We start from the raw sequence: 18,772 nt of genomic DNA, 5'->3' as shown, positions 1-18,772 counted from the left end.
ATGGTGTCACACATCAGCTGTTTAATTTACACAAAGAAGTGGAAAAGGCATTGTGTAGCAACCTGGCTGAAACGCTTAACCCAATCAGCCATTGCAGGTGAAGTTGACAAACAAACATTCGTAAAACCTAAACTCTGGCTTTCAGATTAGTAGTAAGACATCAAATGGATATAATTGGATGCATACTTAATGAAACTGTTACTAAAAAGATCTGTGCGGTTCCGGTGAATATGTACTTCTCATCTTAGGCTGCATAATGGCCAGTAAAATGATGATTATTTTTTTTTATTTTGATCATTGAGTGCTTAGCTATAGTAATTTCATTCAACCATTAAATATTTTATTAAGTTAAACCAATTCTATTATTTACGGAAATGATCAGTAATCTATCCTCTGTGGCTGATAATTAAAATGGCTTTCAAAAGAAAGCTATCTTTTACATAACTGAGAAGATAGGTGTGGCTGAATATGTAAAATGAACACCACACCTAGATGGTCAACTTGAAAGCATATATATAGATAGTTCAGCGTATTTGGCTTATTCTGGCCGAATACTCTAGTAAATCACATTTCTTTACAAACTTCAGAAAAAATGGAGAGTAAGGATCAAGATATCAAAGAGCTGAAAAGACAACGCCGAAGCAGGTAAAACTTTTAAAACTTTCATAAAGTGCTATTAATGTATAATTTCTAAAAATGAGACACATACAAATAATTAATTAAAATCTTTTGAAACATGAATATTTAACATTTGCCAATGAATGCTTGATATTAAATATCTGGATTTATAGCTGGTTTGGTAAATTAAAAGAGTAACTGCAGATTTTAGAGCACCGTGTTTATTTGAAGCAGTACATTCTGCAAACATGTACAGTTGAAATGTCTGGATGCATTGTGTGGGGGGAATAACCTCAAAGAGCTAAGGATTGAAAAAAAAACCTGCAAAGCAATATTCCATTACAATAGCAAAGTAACTAAAAACTCTCATATTAGGTTATCTGATAATTGGTTTTCTTTACAAATCAAATTAATTGCAATGAATTTTTGCCAAGTTCAATACTGTAGCTTGCAAGAATGTGTATTAGATGCTGGAGTGTAAAGGAATTCTGATAGGTACTGTTCACCGTCGTACCTCCTCTCCTTCAGCTACTTAATAACTATCTTCATTGTGCTACATATTTTTAAAATTTAGAGTACCCAATTCATCTTTTTCCAATTAAAGGGTAATTTAGCATGTTCAATCCACCTATCTTGCACATCTTTGGGTTGTGGGGGCGAAACCCACGCAGACACGGGGAGAATGTGCAAACTCCACACAGACAGTGACCCAGAGGCGGGATCGAACCTGGGACCTCAGCGCTGTGAGGCAGCAGGGCTAGCCCACTGTGCCACCGTGCTGCCCGTTCATTGTGCTACATTTGAAATATTATGCAAAAGATTAAGCAATTGCACTGAAAACAAAAGTTACCAAATTTTAAATTTACAAATCAGAACAATCTTTAAAGCCCACGCTACAACAAGTGCTTTATTATACATTATATATATTTTGATTTAGTTTCAGGAAGACATGGGATCCCTTTACTCTGAAAACAATAAATGATGAAGAAGAAATCACTGGGAAATTTGTACTGCTTCTGCAGTATATAATCTGCTTTATCTTTGGAGTTTGTGTGCTGGGACTTATCTTTCTCAGCAAGGTTAGTAAAGACTTGGAGAAATAATCCTAGAAAATGTATTTAAAACTTAGATTTTGTAACGTTGCAAATCATTTACAGTGTTTGTCAAACAACGGCAGTATAATACAGATTTTGTTAAGTATCTATGGAGCACAATTTATAAGCACCTTTCATGACTTCAAAATGTCCCAAACCAATTTTACAGTCAATGAAATGCGTTTCGAAAAATACAAAAAGTACTGAAATAAATGGCTAGATTTATTTTGAGGGTTAGTTGAGAGATAAAGGTTGACCGGGGGCTAGGATAACGTCTCTTTGAATAGTACCATGGCAACTTTTACACCCACATGAGAGTGCAGGCAGGGAATTCAGTTTAATGTCTCACCCCCTAGGTATGTACCCCTGACAGTGCGGCACCCCATTGGAGTGTCCACCTAGATTTTGTTCTTAGCTCTCTAGATTGAACTCAGAACCTACTACCTCAGAGAGGAGAGTGCAACCACTGAGCCATAGCTGACACAGGTCCATCAGTTCCATCAGGCTGATGGAATACAAAGGATCAGGTTGTTGAAGCAGAATGAATTTGATGAAGGGTCCTCAACCTGAAATGATCACCTTACCTCCATGGATGATGCCTGACTTAGCAAGTGTTTCTGGCATTTTCTTTTCTCATAACAAGGTCTTGCTTTGCATTAAAGTAGGTCAGCTTCAGTAAGAGTAAATGGTACCTTCTGAGGAGTATCTGATATTTTAGGAAAGGTAGCTGGTACTTTTTGAAGAGCAGTTGGTGCTTGGTGAATTGTAGTGGCACTTTGGGAAGGGTAGTTGGTACTTTCTCAGGTCAGAAAGGCTATCTCATTTGTATTGCAATGACATTAGTGACAGGATGAGATTTTCATGATACAGTGTTGTTATTCCACTCAGTAGCATTATTGTGAAACTAAAAGATGTCAGTGGGCCAGAATTAACTGTAAAGATAATGATGAAGCTAACTGGGCTCCCCATTATTTATAAACAAATTGAACAGAAGGTCCAGGTGAGTGTAGATGCACAGCTTAGATACAAAAATCCACAAGTTGTTGCTTGAAATGTACTGAACTCCCACAGTTTGCACAAAAACAGGATGTCAATATCTGACTGCCCATTCCAAGGTACTGGACGACATGAGGTTTCTGTACAGATGTTGTAGATATGAACTAAACTCACCAAAGAAAGTCATGATTTTCCCATTTCAACTTAAGTGTCTATTTTAATGGTGTGGCAAGTCTTAACTATTGCCAAATAACCTCTCTGCCATTGGAAAATAACTTTTACAAGTATGGAGATTCATTTCCTCAGCTTTAAAATAGGTTTGAGATTTAAAACATGTCAAGTTTAACATTACATTTTTAAACTTTTCCCAACAGTCTCTTTATTCAATCTTTCTTTCCCTCTCTTTTGTTTTCCGTACCTAATTTGACATTGCTCTCACAGCTCACACCCAATTCATTCTCAGCTTGCCTATAAAGGACACTACACTGTATTCATCTCCCACTAACTGCAATTAGTCATGCAAATCGTCATGGAAATTAAATGGACAAGGGCAAGTCTTACTAATTCTCCGTTTCGTGTGACTTCTGGCGCATTGTGGTACGATTTTACAAACAATTGTCCAGCCCCTTTCATTGAACTTTCTGATGTCCGTTTAAGGATTTTCAGTGCATAATTGAATGTGATATTCTTAAGGAATGACCAATGTAATCATAATATAAAGAAACCTCATTGAATCTGAGCAGCAAAACCATATGTGCCGACATCTCAAACAAAGATAAAGAAATAATTTGTATTCATATGATGTCTTTCATAGCTTCAATTCCCCCCAAAACGCTTTTCCATCACTCCGTTTGAGTTATATTTGTTGTTGTACTGCAGGAAGTGGAGTCACCCAATTGAGCACAACCAGGTCCCAAAAATAGCAATATGAAAATAACCACATAATCATGTAAGACTGGCTAAAGGATAAAGACTGGCTAAACTGCATGCTAACACGGCATCAAAATATTGTGGGCGGGATTCTCCGACAACGGGCCGGGTCGGAGAATCGGCGGCGGGGGGGGCATTCATGCGATGCCGCTCCGACGCTGCTTCACTGATTCTCCAGTCACTGGAGAATCGCCGCCATTGGTGCCGGTGCGGTCAGCGCTGGTCGGTAACCACTCTATCTGGTCGCCCGGTGATTCTCCACGCGCGATGCGCTGAGTGGCCGCCGAGATAGGCCGAGTCCCGCTTGCGCCATACACATGTGATCCTACCCGGTAGGACCTCGCCGTTCATCCTGCGGGGGGGGGGGGTGCCCTGATGGGGGGGAGGGAATTTCCAACCCGGGGGGGGGGGGGGGGGGGGGGGGGCTACACCGTCGCCTGGCTCGCGATCGGGGCCTACCAATCGGCGGGCCGGCTTCTCCTGGTGGGGGCCTATCTTCCTCCGCACCGGACCCCTGTAGCTCTCCGCCATGTTGCGTTGGGGCCGGCGCGGGGAAGGCAATTAGCGTGCATGCGTGGGTTCGCGCCGGTCGGAACGCACATGAATGAATTTGCGCCGGCCGTAGCGCGCATGCGCAGACCTATGGCGCCCGTTTAACGCCGGTATCGGCAACTGGAGCTGCAGAGTCACTCCAGTGCCGTGCTGGCCCGCTGTATGGCACAGGACTGCTGCTCTTCGGGGCCTTTTGATGCCGTTGTAAAACGTGACGGCGTTTATGACGGCATCAACACTTAGCCTCAGGATCAGAGAATACCTCCCTGTGTGTGCTGTAAATCTGAAATCAACACAGGAAATGCTGAAAATGCACAGCTGGTTCGTGTTGCAGAGCGAGGCCGACAGCACAGGTGCATTTCCCGTACCGGCTGAGGTTATTCATGAAGGCCCCGCCTTTTCAATTTTGCCTGAGGTATGGTGATCCTCACCACCAGTCATCTCTCCCTCTCAAAGGGGAAAGCAGCCTATTATCATTTGGGACTATGGTGACTTTACTTTATCAAAGGGGAGAAAAACAGGAAGGAATTTTAAAGCCACTCTTGCCATTGGGATTTTCCAGTCGCGCTGAAGTCAATGGATATTTGAATGGTTCACCGCATTTTAGGTCCCGCCCCTGCCCCAACAGGGCCAAAAACCTCCACCCAGAGTTAAGAGGTGGTATTGACCGACCACCCCGCCACATGTTTTTTGGCGGTGGTGGCAGCCCCCTGCAGGATTTACCGAGCCCGCCGTTGTCAACGGAATTTCCCGATGCCAGCACCCCCCGTCACCGGCAAACCTGTGCTCCGGCATGGGGCCAGAATTTCCCGCCGGTGCGAACAGCTGGTAAATCCTGCCCCACATTTCAGGTTGTGACCTTTCATCAGAACTGTCCTGGTGAACCATCAATCCTGATGAAAAGTCAGAACAGTTCTGTATTTCCAGCTTTTGGTTTGTTTTATTACTCCAGAGGGAACTACCCTACACTTCTTGCAAATGTGACTGTAGCGTCATTGACATTCGCTTCGAGAAAACAAACATCTTAGTTTAAGAACAGCAGCTCCAACAGTGCAGCACTCTCTCAGTACTGCACTGCAGTGTCAGCCTACGTTTTGTACTCCTAACTCGAGAGAGTGACTTGAATCCACAGCCATCTGACTCACAGGCAAGAGCGCTAAAAACTGAGGCTGCTACTAATTCACATCCAAGAAAAACGAAATTGAGCTCCCCTTAACTAGCTGGTAAGGTCCATGGATAATGCCTTTTTGTTCAGTATGGCCTCCAGGTTCATTCTCATTTTCACGCTAATCTCAAAAACTAAGGAGAAAGGACAAATAATGCAGTTGCTCAATTGCTTTCAATGTTCATGAGCTATCTTTGGAGAGTGGAGTCCTTGTTACTCTTTGTAATTCAGTAATTTATGTTTGAAAGTTATTGTGTGGATGTTAGCTGAAGGGAGGGTTAGGCTAAGCTACAATACCCTCTCCAATTAAATAACCTGTGGAAGCATCTTAACTTCGGATTTCTTTCTGGCCAGCAGTAGGCTCCTGATGTAAGTTGTCCTGGTGTGCAACAGGGATTTTCCGGTCTCCGAAATCGCGTTCGGCGATCAGCCGGAGAATCCATGTTGACACTGGAATCGGGGGCGGTCCTGCTTCTGTGATGCTCCGCCCCCTCCAAAATGGCGTACTCTAGGAGTATGCTGCACGCCGTCTGGACGGCCTCAGGAAGTTACCTGAGGCCCTCCCCTCAATGCTCCATCCCCAATGGGCCGGGTTCCCAACGGTGTCAGTCACATGTGGTATTTATTTTGGGGAACTCGGCATGGCGGCTGCGGAATAGGTCCAGAGGCTCCACAGTTGATGGGGGAGCTGACCCACAGTAGGGGGGTCTTTGGCGGGGGCTGGGGCATTGGTGGGGAATGGTCCGGGGGTGGACAGCCTGGCCAAAGGGGATCACTTTTTGGCAGGCCAGGTCTGCGGCAGCCGGCACCATGTTGCACGGCGTGGCGCTGCAGGCCACCGCCATGCACATGTGCAGCCACGGACCCTGCAATTCTCCGGCCATATCCGCAGCTGGAGCCGGAGGCTCTACGCTGCGAGCTTGCTAGCCCTTCACTGGGCGGGGGATCGGTGGCTATTTTGCGCCGTTTATTCGGTCATAAAACACCATCCTTCCCACGCCGCCGTCAGCACTTAGTCTCAGAATCGGAGAATCCAGCTCAAGGATTTTCAGTAGCACCCAGATATATCGGATCTCAGTCGGAACTGGCAATGTGTCCTATCGAAACCTGGCTTACGGCAGTAAATAACGTACATAGAACATAGAACATACAGTGCAGAAGGAGGCCATTTTGCCCATTGAGTCTGCACTGACCCACTTAAGCCCTCACTTCCACCCTATCCCCGTAACCCAGTAACCCAATAAACCCTCCTAATCGTTTTGGTCACTAAGGACAATTTATCCTGGCCAATCCAACAAACCTGCACATCTTTGGACTGGAGCTGAGTTGAAAGATTTCCAGAGACCTGATACTGGTATGAACGTGGTATACAGGTCAGCTAGGAGAGACATGGAACCCACCACTTGGAGACCAGGGGTGGAAAGTGCCAGAAATTGTTTCAATACCATTTCTTGATTAGTCCTTTCAAAGAGCTAATCACTTTTGATGCTGTATGGTACTAACTTGAGATTAGTCACCATTTTGTCCCTTTTTGACATGCTGAAGTGAGCGATGTGAGTAATGTAAAATGTACGCTTTTATATTTTACAGACCAGTCTTCTCTTATTGATCAGCCTAGCAAACCCTCAGTCACCCTTTGAAAACAAGCCCTTCAGTCACATCATCCTAGCTTGTGCATTGTTGGTGCCTAATGTTCTGGCACTTGCAAAAGCCTTATGGAAAACAACATTTGGATCATCCATTGCTCCTCCACTGAGTATCCTGGGAATGGTAAGCTCAACTTCCTGTCCTTTAGTTTACTAATTTTTAGAAACTTATGTGTTTTCTTAAAAAAATCTTGCAGAGCAGCGAATACTAATTTTCAAGGTGAAATTTAAAAAGCAGGGCTGATTTATCAATCACTTTGCATTATTTTGTTTAACCTGAAAATACAAAGTAATAAATAAGAAACAGAACTATTAAATTAATTTTTTGAAGGGGTTAACACGTCCGCTAAAAAGACAGAGAGAAGAATTTTAGGCCGATTAATTCAGCACAAGACCCACAGTATAATTTAAGGTTTTAGTACTCCAAGTCCTTCTGTACTTTCAAAAAGAAATCTACTTTAAATACCTATTCACTTCATACAAATATTATTGTAACTTTCAATATGTATTAACAAGGCATTAATACAAAACAGTAGATTTTAGGAAATAGTCAATGTTGACAACTTTAGTTTAACTGAGTGTAAATCAGCAAAACTTAGAAAGGTACAAATTTAATGTGTGACCTGAGTTCACTCATCTAGGTGTGATTTTTCTGTGGGAGTAACTTACTTGTTACTTTGAAAAATTAACTAAGAACAGTTCCAAAATATTCTCTCTGTCATTTTAGCGGAGGTGTTAACTCTTTCAAAATATATATTGCAAACAAAGAGAAAGAACGACAAAGATTAATTGAATATTTAATTCATGATCTATTAAATATGGCAAGTGTGATTAACACTGGCACAAAGTCAAGCCTGCAGCTGGACTTTTCTAGTCTGGATGGAGCTTCATAAACTGCATGGGATAGAAATTCAGCTCGGGCAGTTTGCGAGTGGCTACCGTTATCAGCACCACCTGATATTTCAATCCATTGGCTGCAAAGGCTTGAAAATTGCACTGAAGAAGTTGGTCGGGCATGAAAGGAGTTTTTTGTGGGTACAACATTCAGAATGTATCTACCAAGATAGATTAAACTAACTGAAGATCAATGAAGAACCTTATTGGTCCAACACTTATATTTCAATGTTAACCTTTTATTTTGAACATTATAATTTAACTTATTGGACTTTGAAATTTATTTTTTTCCCTCCTTTTTCTTGCCAGGTTTGCACGATCGAAGCAGTTGTTGCTTTTGCCACTTCAGTCCTGGTGTTGGTCTGCATGCCTCACTTTGACATTATAACCAATCTATACATTTTGAATGGTGTTTGCCTTCTTCCCTCTCTTCTGCAAGTAGTGTTTCAGCTCATACCACTCAAACTTTCTATGTTACTCCCACTGGGAGGCTTTGGCTTTGTTTTCCTGGGCCTCTTGCTTTTCACGTTAGCTCACAATCCTCAACAACATTTGGATGAGGTTAAACACATTCAACCGTATGTGGGCCTTGCAATTGTTGCCTTAATACTCGTATCTTTCAATTGGTGGGAAAACTTTACATTGTATTGCAAAATTGGAGCAATGCAAAATATAAGGAAAAGCTTGAGACACACCAGAAACATCACGTACCTCTTTACCAGTACAGTTCGAATTCTAGTTACTGGTGCTGTAGTGGCAGCATGGATTCCAATCAAGGAATACAACTGGGAAGATGTGAAAACAGTATCACAATTCGAGTTAAAAATTATCTTGAGTCTCTTTGGAATACAAGCGATTTCTTCCGCCCTATGTCACTGGTTTGGGGTTCAGGCGTGTAAAATGCACGCAGTCAGGCGCAGTTTCATCGTGCCATCCATATTAGCCACTCCAGTAGTGTTTTTTGCTTTTTTGATCGTGTTGTATGATAGTTCCTCTAAGTATAGAGAAGCAGCTACTTTTAACCTGACTGCTCTCTGCCACAATTTAAACACCTCTGATGATAGCGACCCTGTACAAATCCTGCTTTTAGAAATTCCTCGCAGCCTTTGCAGAGCACCTTTAATGTTAGATTCCAGCAGAGCTGGTTTGGTACTGCTTGTCTCCTTTGCTGTCTGCTTTTGGCTCGGGCTGTTCTTCTCAACATTTTATGTGTGGGGCCGACACATTCGAAGGATTGAAAGGACATCCCAGCTGTTTGTTCGATGGTTGTATGAAACAGCCTTCATGGAACAGTCAATGTTGCTCAATACCCGAGTCCAGAAAAAGAAAGAGGAGAAAATTAAAAGGTACAGCCCTTAATGATACTTTCTTACCGATATCTTAATAGAAAGATATTTTCAGCAAAGTCGCTCAGTACAAGGAAGCCCGTGTGCAATACACTTGACTTCACTGTTACCATTCTATTGTGGAAGTCATTTCAGAAGCTGTGGATTTATTCAGTAACAAACGTTGGTGAAAGGTGAAAAGAACAACTCTTAATCCCTGGCTGTGTTATGACTTTCCCTGAGGGAAATTCCTTTTGAACAATCAGAGCCAAGTCTGTAAAGCTCCACTATGCAATGCAAAGCTCAAAGTGCAGTGCAGTGATTGATCAGCTTCTTAGTTTGAAAATGCTGTGACTCCACAAAAAAGTTGTAAATTTTGGTTGCTCTAACCACCAGCCCCGATTCTTATGGTTACCAGAAACTGCTCCTCCATCTCCTCCCCCATCATTGCCTGGCGCCCACTCTCAGGTTCACCAGTAACACCCTACTCAATTGGTCACCAAGATCACTCCTCCTCACCCCACTGCTCTTACACACAGTCCCATGGTTGAAATGTCCATTATTTTATTTCAAAAGAGTTGGTAACCTGGAGAAAAGTAGGTCTGTACAGCGATCTGTAGTTGTGGGCCCGGTTGCTAGGCACTGGGCCTTCTGGTTACTGTCAGACAGTAGCAGCCAAAAGCCCTGATACCAAATAGAGTTGCCATTTCTCCAGGACTGTCCTAGGGTCTTCAGGAGTTAAAATTTAATCCTCAGTAATCCTCTGTAAGAAACCCAGAAGTAAAATCATAAGGGCACAAAAAATTGTTTTATTTGAACCGTTTTATAAAATATTGGTGATGGTAAAAAGACTGATCAACTGTCAAGGTTCATCCAGTCAAGTAATGGGGCCTGTTCACAATCCAATTGATGTGGGAAGGCAGGATGACATGAAGGTGAACAGGCCAGTTAAAATAATATACAATGGACGGAATTCTCCAGTCTCCCAGCCATGTGTTTCTTGGCCGTGCCACCTCATGTCAATGGGATTTCCCATTGTAACCACCTCACGCCACCGGGGAACCGCAGGGAGAGTAGGAGCAGGTGGTTGGAGATAGAAGGTCATGTGGTGTCCCCTCTAAACTACGTTTAACCAGAGCTCAGAATCCTAATACTCAAAGATGTGTCAGGTACATGAAATTAAAATGGTTCTAATCTGTGGTCTTCTTGGGTTTACTGCCACACCTTTCTTACCTTCTGGTATGAAGGGCATGCTGACTTAAGTGCTAGTTTTATTAGCTGAGTGATAAGTCTGTGTCTACTCCAGGCGCAAGTCCGGCTAACGGAAAACACCAGAGATCTTGAGGCAATTTGTTAAAATGGGCTGAGGATTAGGGTGGGACTGCTGCATTCAGTCTCCCCCCCACCCATTTTCCTGACCTTTGCACCAGCAGAACAGGCGTTCCCTGGGGCAAAGTTTAGGGAAGTTGTCTCCCAAATAATTGGGATTTAAAATAATTTCCTTTATGTTTAACAGGCACAATTATAATTAGTAACTATAGTGACTATGAATTCCCAACATTGGCCAGAATTCTCTGGTCGTTGCGATTCACTTGTCCCCCCCCCCCCGGTAACAGACCACCGCCTGCGGTTCCCCGGTGGCGTGAGGTTGGTACAATGGGAAATCCCATTGACATGAGGTGGCACGGACAAGAAACACATGGCTGGGAGACTAGAGAATTCCGTCCATTGTATATTATTTTAAACGAATTTGAAATTAGTATTAAATGAAAACATTTCTCTAAATAGGAAATCGGACCGTGTCATGATATATCTGTGCGCAACAATGTGGCATGAAACAGTGGACGAAATGGCAAAGATCCTCACTTCAATATTCAGGTAAACTCAAGGAACCAGCTCTGTTAACATTGGCATCAAAGCCAATATGGGAGTGTCCCTTCAAGTTGTTTAACCACAAATGACTGTTGTGACATTGTATATTCTGCATAACAAAGTAATACAAATAGTTAATGATGATTGTTGAAGTTGTCCAAGTAGCTGATAATTTTAATCTTGTATGGCGTCAGTTTGCACTACACCCATTCACACTGTGAAGCTTTCCAACAATTTCCTTGGAACTCCTTCCAGTTTGAAGCTAAATTTGTAATTGGTCTAGCCTTTGTTTTTCTCTCTGCTTATTCGAATGATGTAGAGTGGTTTGACATGACAATGTCATTAAATGATAGGATATGGGTCCATGATATTTTCCTTCCAGTGTGGCTGTGCGTCTGGGGTATAGACCGTGCAAAAAAGGAGGGAACATTGATTTATGGACACTTGAAGAGCCTTTGCTTTTTGGCATCTTCCAGGATATTGAGAATGAGGGGAATTAATCTATGAGGAAGCGGTCTGTCCCAATTTATTGTTTAACATTTCTGTTGGGGAAACAAATTAAAGTTAAAATGGTTGCTCTATTTTTCTTTCTCTCTGAGAAATTATTTCTACTTTCAGTCTGTCTGAATGTGATTTCTGGGATGACTTCCTTTCAGATGAATTGCCAGCTCAAAAGTTCCCTTCATTGCTTCTGTACCTGTCTGACTAAAGTGCTAGGGAGTGCCTAGATATGGATCCTTTGATATTTTTCTCCAAGCCACTCATCATCGTTCAAGCCTGTCTGTGACTTTGCGCATTACCACTTATTGGGCGGAATTTTCCCATGCCTTTGTCAGTGGGTTCAATGACAGGTGGTGGCAAGAATTCAGCAGGAGGTGGCATGCTGGCACAGGGATGGCACCGTGGCACAGTGGTTAGCACTGCTGTCTCACAGCTCCAGGGACCCGGGTTCAATTCCGGCCTCGGGTCTGTGTGGAGTTTGCACTTTCTCTCCATGTCTGCGTGGGTTTCCTCCGGGTGCTCTGGTTTCCTCACACAGTTTAAAGATGTGTGGGTTGGGTGGATTGGCCATGCTAAATTGCGTCTTAGTGTCTAAAAGGTTAGGTGGAGATAATAGGGATAGGGTGGAGGCGTGGGCTTGAGTAGGGTGCTCCTTCCAGGGGCCAGTGCAGACTCGATGGGCCGAATGGCCTCATTCTGCCCTGTAAATTCTATGATTCTACTTGGCCCAAAAATTAATTTGATGCTGCCGAGAATTTCTGGTGGGATCTTCCCACTGGTGCCCACCACGTCAGACTGGGAAATCCACTGCAGGCCAGTGTGAAACTGATTTGCATCCCGCTCATGGGATACAGATGAATGCCTGACCAGAATCTTGCCCCCCATGCCTGATTCTCCACAATGTCAGTGGAAAAACGCTCAGGTGCAAAACACACTGGAACAACGTGGCGTGCAGATGTCAAGACTCACCTGAACAATGCCTGAGGCAGTTTCCAGATTTCAGAATGGAGGCCACGAGCAACCCTGGATCCCGGAACACCCCGAAGTGGGTGTGGAGAGCATCTACAGGTGGATCTACCAGATTCAGTGTCATCAAGGAGGTCCATATTTCAGCCTCAGATTGTGTCTGGAGATCCATCTTCATTTTCAGGAGCTTCATCTTCTTTCTTCAATAACGAGTCAGTGATTTTGGGTACCTTTTCAATATGGCAACCAGATGCAATGGCAGATTAACATGGAATCAGGCCTCCCTCATCACAGGATATGGCGCGAAACACTCGGTTGCGTGAAACTAATTAGGTTGGGACCAAAGGTTTTGCAGTGTTTTCCCGCTGGCCTCCACAGCAGGAAACATTCAATGTTCCCACCCCGCTATGGGATATGGGGCGGGATTCTCTATGAACCGGCGGGGCGGGCCACTCTGGCGCCGAGGAGTGGTGTGAACCACTCCCATGTCGGGCCAGCCCGAAGGTGCGGAATCTTCCGCACCTTCAGGGGCTAGGCCGGTGCCGGAGTGGTTTGCGCCCTGCCAGCCGGCGTGGAAGGGGCTCGGCACCATGCCAATCAACGCTGAAGGGCCTCCGCCGGCTGGTGCATGCACGGGAGGCCAGCGTGTGCTGGCGTCATCCCAGCGCATCGCTGGGGAGGAATAGTGTGCCCCCACAGCACAGTCCCGCCCGCAGATCGGTGGGCTCCGATCGCGGGCCAGGCCACCATGGGGGCACCCCCCGGGGCCAGATCCCCCCGCGGCGGAGCCAGTTTCCGCTGGTAAGTACCTGTTGTAACATACACCTGCGGAACCGGCCTAAAACGGGCGGCCATTTGGACCATCGCGGGCCGGAGAATCGCCAGGGGGGGCTGCTGCCAGTGGCCACCGACCAGCGCGGCGCGATACCCACCCCGCCAAATCCCCGGTGCCGGAGAATTTGGCAACCGGCAAGGGTGGGATTCACGCCGCCCCCGGCGATTCTGTGACCCGGTGGGGGGTCGGAGAATCCCGCCCATGGGCTCCAGGTGGGAGAAATTAGTCCAGATAGAATAAAATTGAGGGCAGTTCCTGCCAGAGAGGAGACAGTGGGGGTTAGAGTGTGGGCTAAATTTTTTATTCAACAATGTATGAACAGCATATGAGAGTGAGCCACTGGTTTCAGTCATGGAGGGAACCATGCTTTGAATTCTCACCACTTTGAGTTTGTGTGCTCTTTTTCCAGCAATGTGTATGGTGTCGCTCTGGTACTGGAGTGACATAATTTACTATATTGATGGCCACGAGGGAGGAAATAGCCAGGCCAACAGGGAGTCCTTGAGGAAACGATGGGTACCCATCTGAGAGAGGTGAAAATAATCTTACCATTTGCATGTTAAGGCGATGGAGATATCTCCTCACTTGCTTGCTGCATGCCATGCATATGCTGGGCAGCTACGGCACTGCAGAAGCAGTTATTGACAGAGGAACACTTTCCGAACTGAAGTGCGATGCCTACCCTGGGTTAGTTATGGAGAGGAAGCCCAGCATACAAGCATGCTATTGACTGTAACTTCAGAGCAGGAAGATACATCCAAGGTTGCACCATCACAGCAATCATGCACATCCTCCACCAGCAGAGAAACACTCACCTCAGACACAAACACATTCAGCAAGACCAAGGTACAGAGCCTCAGTGATCACATAAAATGCAATCTTTATTTTTGTGCTAATTAATGAGATATGAGTGGCATTGGCAAAGCTAGCATTCATTATCCACCCCTACTTGTCCTTTAGAAGATTCTGGTGAGCTTTGGGAGTCAGCAGTTGACTTATTCACTGCAGAATTCCTTGTACTCTGACTCGTTCTTGTAGCCACAGTATTTATATGGTGGGTGTTGTTCAGTTTCTGGTCAGTGGAAACCCCCACAGGATGTTGATGTTGGGGATTCAGTCATGCAATGTTGTCAAGGGGAGATTATCAGGTTCTATCTTGTTCCATTGCCCAACATGTATATGACGCAAATGTTGCTTGCCACTTATCGGGCCAAGCCTGAATATGTGCTCTAAGTCCTGTTAAATAGGGGCACAGGCTGTTTCGGTATCCGAGGGGTCAGGAATGATACTGAAAATGTCAATCATCAGCGAGTATCCCACTTCTGACCTTAATGATGGAAGGCAGGTCATTTGTGAAGCAGTTGAAGATGGTTGGGCCTAGGCCACTTCGCTGAGTAACACCTGCAGTGATGTCCGAAGGCTGACATGATTTATTTTCAACACCACAATCATCTTCTTTTGTGCTCAGGGATGAGTGCAGCCAGAGGAAATTTGGTCCCCTTATTCCCATTGATTTCAATTTTGCGAAGGTTTTGATGCCAAAGGAGTCAGTCTCACCGTTGGAGTTCAGCTCTTTTGTCCATGTTTGAACAAGTCTGTAATGAGATCAGAAGCTGAATGACCCTGGTGGAATCCAAACTGGGCATTGGTTATGGCTGCTTGGTAGCTCCGTTTATGGTACATTCCATCATTTTGCTAATCATCAAGAGAGGACTGATGGGGCAGTAATTGATAGAATTGGATTTGTCCTGCTTTTTGTGCATACTTAAGCAATTTGCCACATTGTCAGGTTGAGACCAGTATTGTGCTTAGTTAGGTGTATGACTTGTTCTGGAGCTTATACTAATCATCTTTATTGTCACAAACAAGCTTACATTTAACACTGCAATGAAGTTGCCACACTCCGGCGCCTGTTGTGGCAATAAAGATTATTATTATTGTCTTCCGAAAAGCGTTTAAGTGAAGTGCTACTTGAATAACGTGCCAGCTTGCTGAAGCCGTTGAAATGCAAGGGATGCATGAATAAAAGTTCACTGAGTGACTGGAAGCAGAGAATCACGGTGAACGGTTAATTCTCAGACTGGGGAAAGGTGTAGGCCGGAATTCTCCGACCTCGCCCACAGCTGCAATTCTCTGATGTCTGTGCGCCACATTCTCTGTTGTTGCTGGCAGCGGTGGCAGGGCGGACGAGATCGGAGAATCCTGCCCATAAAGTCAGTTCCCCAGAGGACAGGAATTTTATGAATGATCGGGGCTTGGGCACAATTTCAGATTTGCAGATAACACAAAGCTTTGAAGTATTGCGACCTGTCAGGAAGATAATGATGGAGCTCAAGATGATACAGACAAGCTGGTGGAATGGGCAGACATGCAGCAAATTAAATTTAACGCAGCTAAGTGTGAAGTTATATATTTTGCGAGGAAGAATGAGGCAATATAAAATAAAAGGCACAATTTTAAGTGGGGTGTAGAAGCAGAGAGGCCTGAGGTTTGTGTGTATAAATCGGTAACACTAAGGTATAAGAGGACAAAAAAAAGGAAACTTTCATAATTGGCCGCTTGGCATTGTGTCAAATTCAGATGACTACAATTTAAGAAGGGCATTGTCGGAAAGATTTAGAGAAATAGTTCCACGGATGAGGAACTTTGATAAGATGGACAGCTGGGGTTGTCTCCTCAGACAAGAGAATGCTAAGAGGAACTTTGATAGAAGTGATTCAGATCATGAGGTGTGTAGCCAGAGTAGATATGGAGAAACAGTTCCCATTGTCAAAAGGAGCAATAACCAGAAGGCATGACGGTCGTTGGCTTGAGGACCGATGACAATGTGAGAAATAGGGCACGATCTTCCGGCTTCGTTGCACTCACTCTCAAACTTGGTGAGGCCAGTGAATAGGAGGAGAGGCCAAAAACAAGGGGCGGAATTCTCCGACCCCCCCCAGGTCGAATAATCGCTGGGGGGGGGGGGGGGGGGGGGGGGGGGGGCGTGAAGCCCGCCCCCGTTGGCTACCGAATTCTCCGGTGCCTGGGATTTGGTGGGGGCGGGAATCGCGCCGCGCCTGTCTGCGGCCACTGGTAGCGGCCCCCCCCCCGGCGATTCTCCGGCCCGTGAAAGGCTGAGTGGCCGCACGTTTTCGGTCAGTCCTGCCGGCGTATGTTACGACAGGTACTTACTGGCGGGACCTGGCTGCGTGGGTGGCCTCCGGGGTTCTCGGTGGAGGGGGGGGGGTGGGGAGGGGGGGGGGGGGGGCGCGGGGGGGATCTGGACCCGGGGGTGCCCCCATGGTGGCCTGGCCCGGAGATGAACCCCCTGCACATGCACTGGGATGATGGCAGTACATGCTGGCGCTCCCGCGCATGCGCCAATTCGCGCTGGCAGGCGGAGGCCCTTCGGCGCCGGTTTGCATGCGCCAAGCTCCTTCCACCCAGCCGGTCCGCGGAGAATCCTGCCCAATATCCGCGCCGGGCGCCAAACAGTTTGCGATGCAACTGGCCCGCTCCCGTTGGCAAATCAGGAACTCGCCTTGCCTTATCTCCACTTAAGTCCCATTTCCATACAATCAACAAGAGCGACCCCATATCCACTGGCCTCCCGCCATTCAACGGACTCCCCAGCAAGTATTCACTCTGGCACCCTTTGAAAATGTGAACCTGGCGGAAGGGCTTCCGTGGGGAGCCAAGGAGATGCGTAGCCATTTTTTCTCTTAGGTAAAGAGCTCGGGTCTGCTGGGCTTGCTGCCCCTGTGCTTGGCAGGAAGTGGAGACCTTCTGCAGGGGTGTGCAGCCATCAGAAGGTGGGAGGGAGGTGCTGGGGGGCAACTGGGGGGGGGGGGGGCAATCGCTTGTGGCACCACCATGCCAATACCTGGATCCCAACCTCATTTCAGGGGAAACCCTTGTCTCTACCCATCTGTCTCACTGATCATCCATAACCCCCACCGACTGCTGAGGCCTCTGGCTGCGCAGCTGAAGGCTATCGCTAATAGGGAACTGGCAGTTGTGGTTATTGAGCACTTGACACATGCTTAGTGGGCATTCCAATCGCACCTTGATGCTTGGATACTGTGCCTGAACATTGTGGAATGCAACACCACACACGGTGCAACCAACATCCGAACACCCAAGGGTGGGATACAACTCCCGTGACATGACCATGGCCAGAGGGTGGGTGGGTGTCATGGGGAGGGGGTTTGCCTGGAGAGATGGGCAAAGGGTCCGTGGGTCAGCACGCATTGAAGAAGAAAGTGACACAGGCATCATAATGGTTGTGCAGAAAGTTGTTTAATGTGCTGGACAATACCCCGTTCCCAATAGATCCGACCCCTGAACTCCCCCCCCCCCCCCCCCCCCCCACCACCACCACCACCCCATCCCTGGGTGCCCTCAGTGATGCTCAATGTGCCTGGCCCTCCGAGCTCTGCCACTATGTCATAGTGTTTTCCAAAGATGCACTACTCGGGTGGAGGCAGCCAGCTTCTTACCACATCCTGTTTGATGCCCTTGGTGGGTGTCCTCTGGGGGTCTGGGGCTGGAGGCCATCGTCTCATTTGTTGCTGACTCATACACAGCCGTGCAACCCTCTCCCGTGTGTTGGCCCGAGACGCAGCCTCATCGGAGATGTGTAACCCAGGGGAGCTGGTGGCCACCATCGCCATTCCATGGGACAGGTCTGGGTTGGCACCCAGCACCCTTTCCTCTGGATCCATAGGGACCTGGGGTTCACCTTAGGGCGGAGGGGCAGCTGGTTTGAGCCCGGGCTGCCCCTGCATTGTGTAACTCTGCCAGCCCTGGCGGCTCCCCGATGTCTGCACCAGCGTGTCGATGCTCCTCAGCAATTGGGCCATACTCTGCAGTGCCTCAGCCATGCTTACCTGCAACTGGGACAAGCTCAGCAGCGCCTCAGCCATTCCCATCTGAGAGCGGGACATGACCCGCAGAACGTCATCAAGGTTAGCCTGGTACTGGATGACATGCCCCAGCGAGGCAGACATACTGCCGAGACTCTCAGCCTTGGCTGTCACCAACTGTACAATGCCTTGGACACCTTCACCAATGGTGCTGACATCATGCACCAGGCTCGCCACTGCGGTTGCCACCCTAGCAGTGTTGGCCTTGATGACACTCATTGCTGGAACCATCTCCTGCGCCTGTAGCTTTTGGGACTCCTCCAAGCGGCTATGGACCTGCTGGAGTGACACTGACATCTCCCTCTGAATGTCCCGGCCGCTCCCTATGGTCTTCATCAGCTCCGGGTAACGCACTTCTGCAAGCTCAGCATCAGGCTGGGTCCCAGCTGGGTCCTGGGATCCAGCAGACCTCCAACTGCTGCCTTGTCTGGAGGTTCCTACCTCCACCAGATGTACATCAGCAGCTGTGTG

The 18,772-nt window shown here is 46.6% G+C and overlaps 1 protein-coding gene across 1 annotated transcript in view; it reads left to right on the top strand.

Moving 5' to 3' along the window:
- Positions 1–562: 562 nt before the first annotated feature.
- Positions 563–18,772, top strand: part of LOC119972198 (chitin synthase chs-1-like) — an 88,052-nt gene continuing 69,842 nt past the window's right edge. The window contains exons 1-5 of the mRNA XM_038808539.1: positions 563–645; positions 1,556–1,697; positions 6,946–7,125; positions 8,205–9,241; positions 11,009–11,098. Coding sequence (XP_038664467.1) covers positions 593–645; positions 1,556–1,697; positions 6,946–7,125; positions 8,205–9,241; positions 11,009–11,098 — 1,502 coding nt within the window. The 5' untranslated portion in view covers positions 563–592. The remainder of the gene's footprint in view (positions 646–1,555; positions 1,698–6,945; positions 7,126–8,204; positions 9,242–11,008; positions 11,099–18,772) is intronic.

The sequence above is a fragment of the Scyliorhinus canicula genome, chromosome 1 (assembly GCF_902713615.1).
Source record: "Scyliorhinus canicula chromosome 1, sScyCan1.1, whole genome shotgun sequence".
NCBI lineage: Eukaryota > Metazoa > Chordata > Chondrichthyes > Carcharhiniformes > Scyliorhinidae > Scyliorhinus > Scyliorhinus canicula.
The sequence above is the reverse complement of the archived record's forward strand: the minus strand, read 5'-3'. Positions and strand labels throughout refer to the sequence as shown.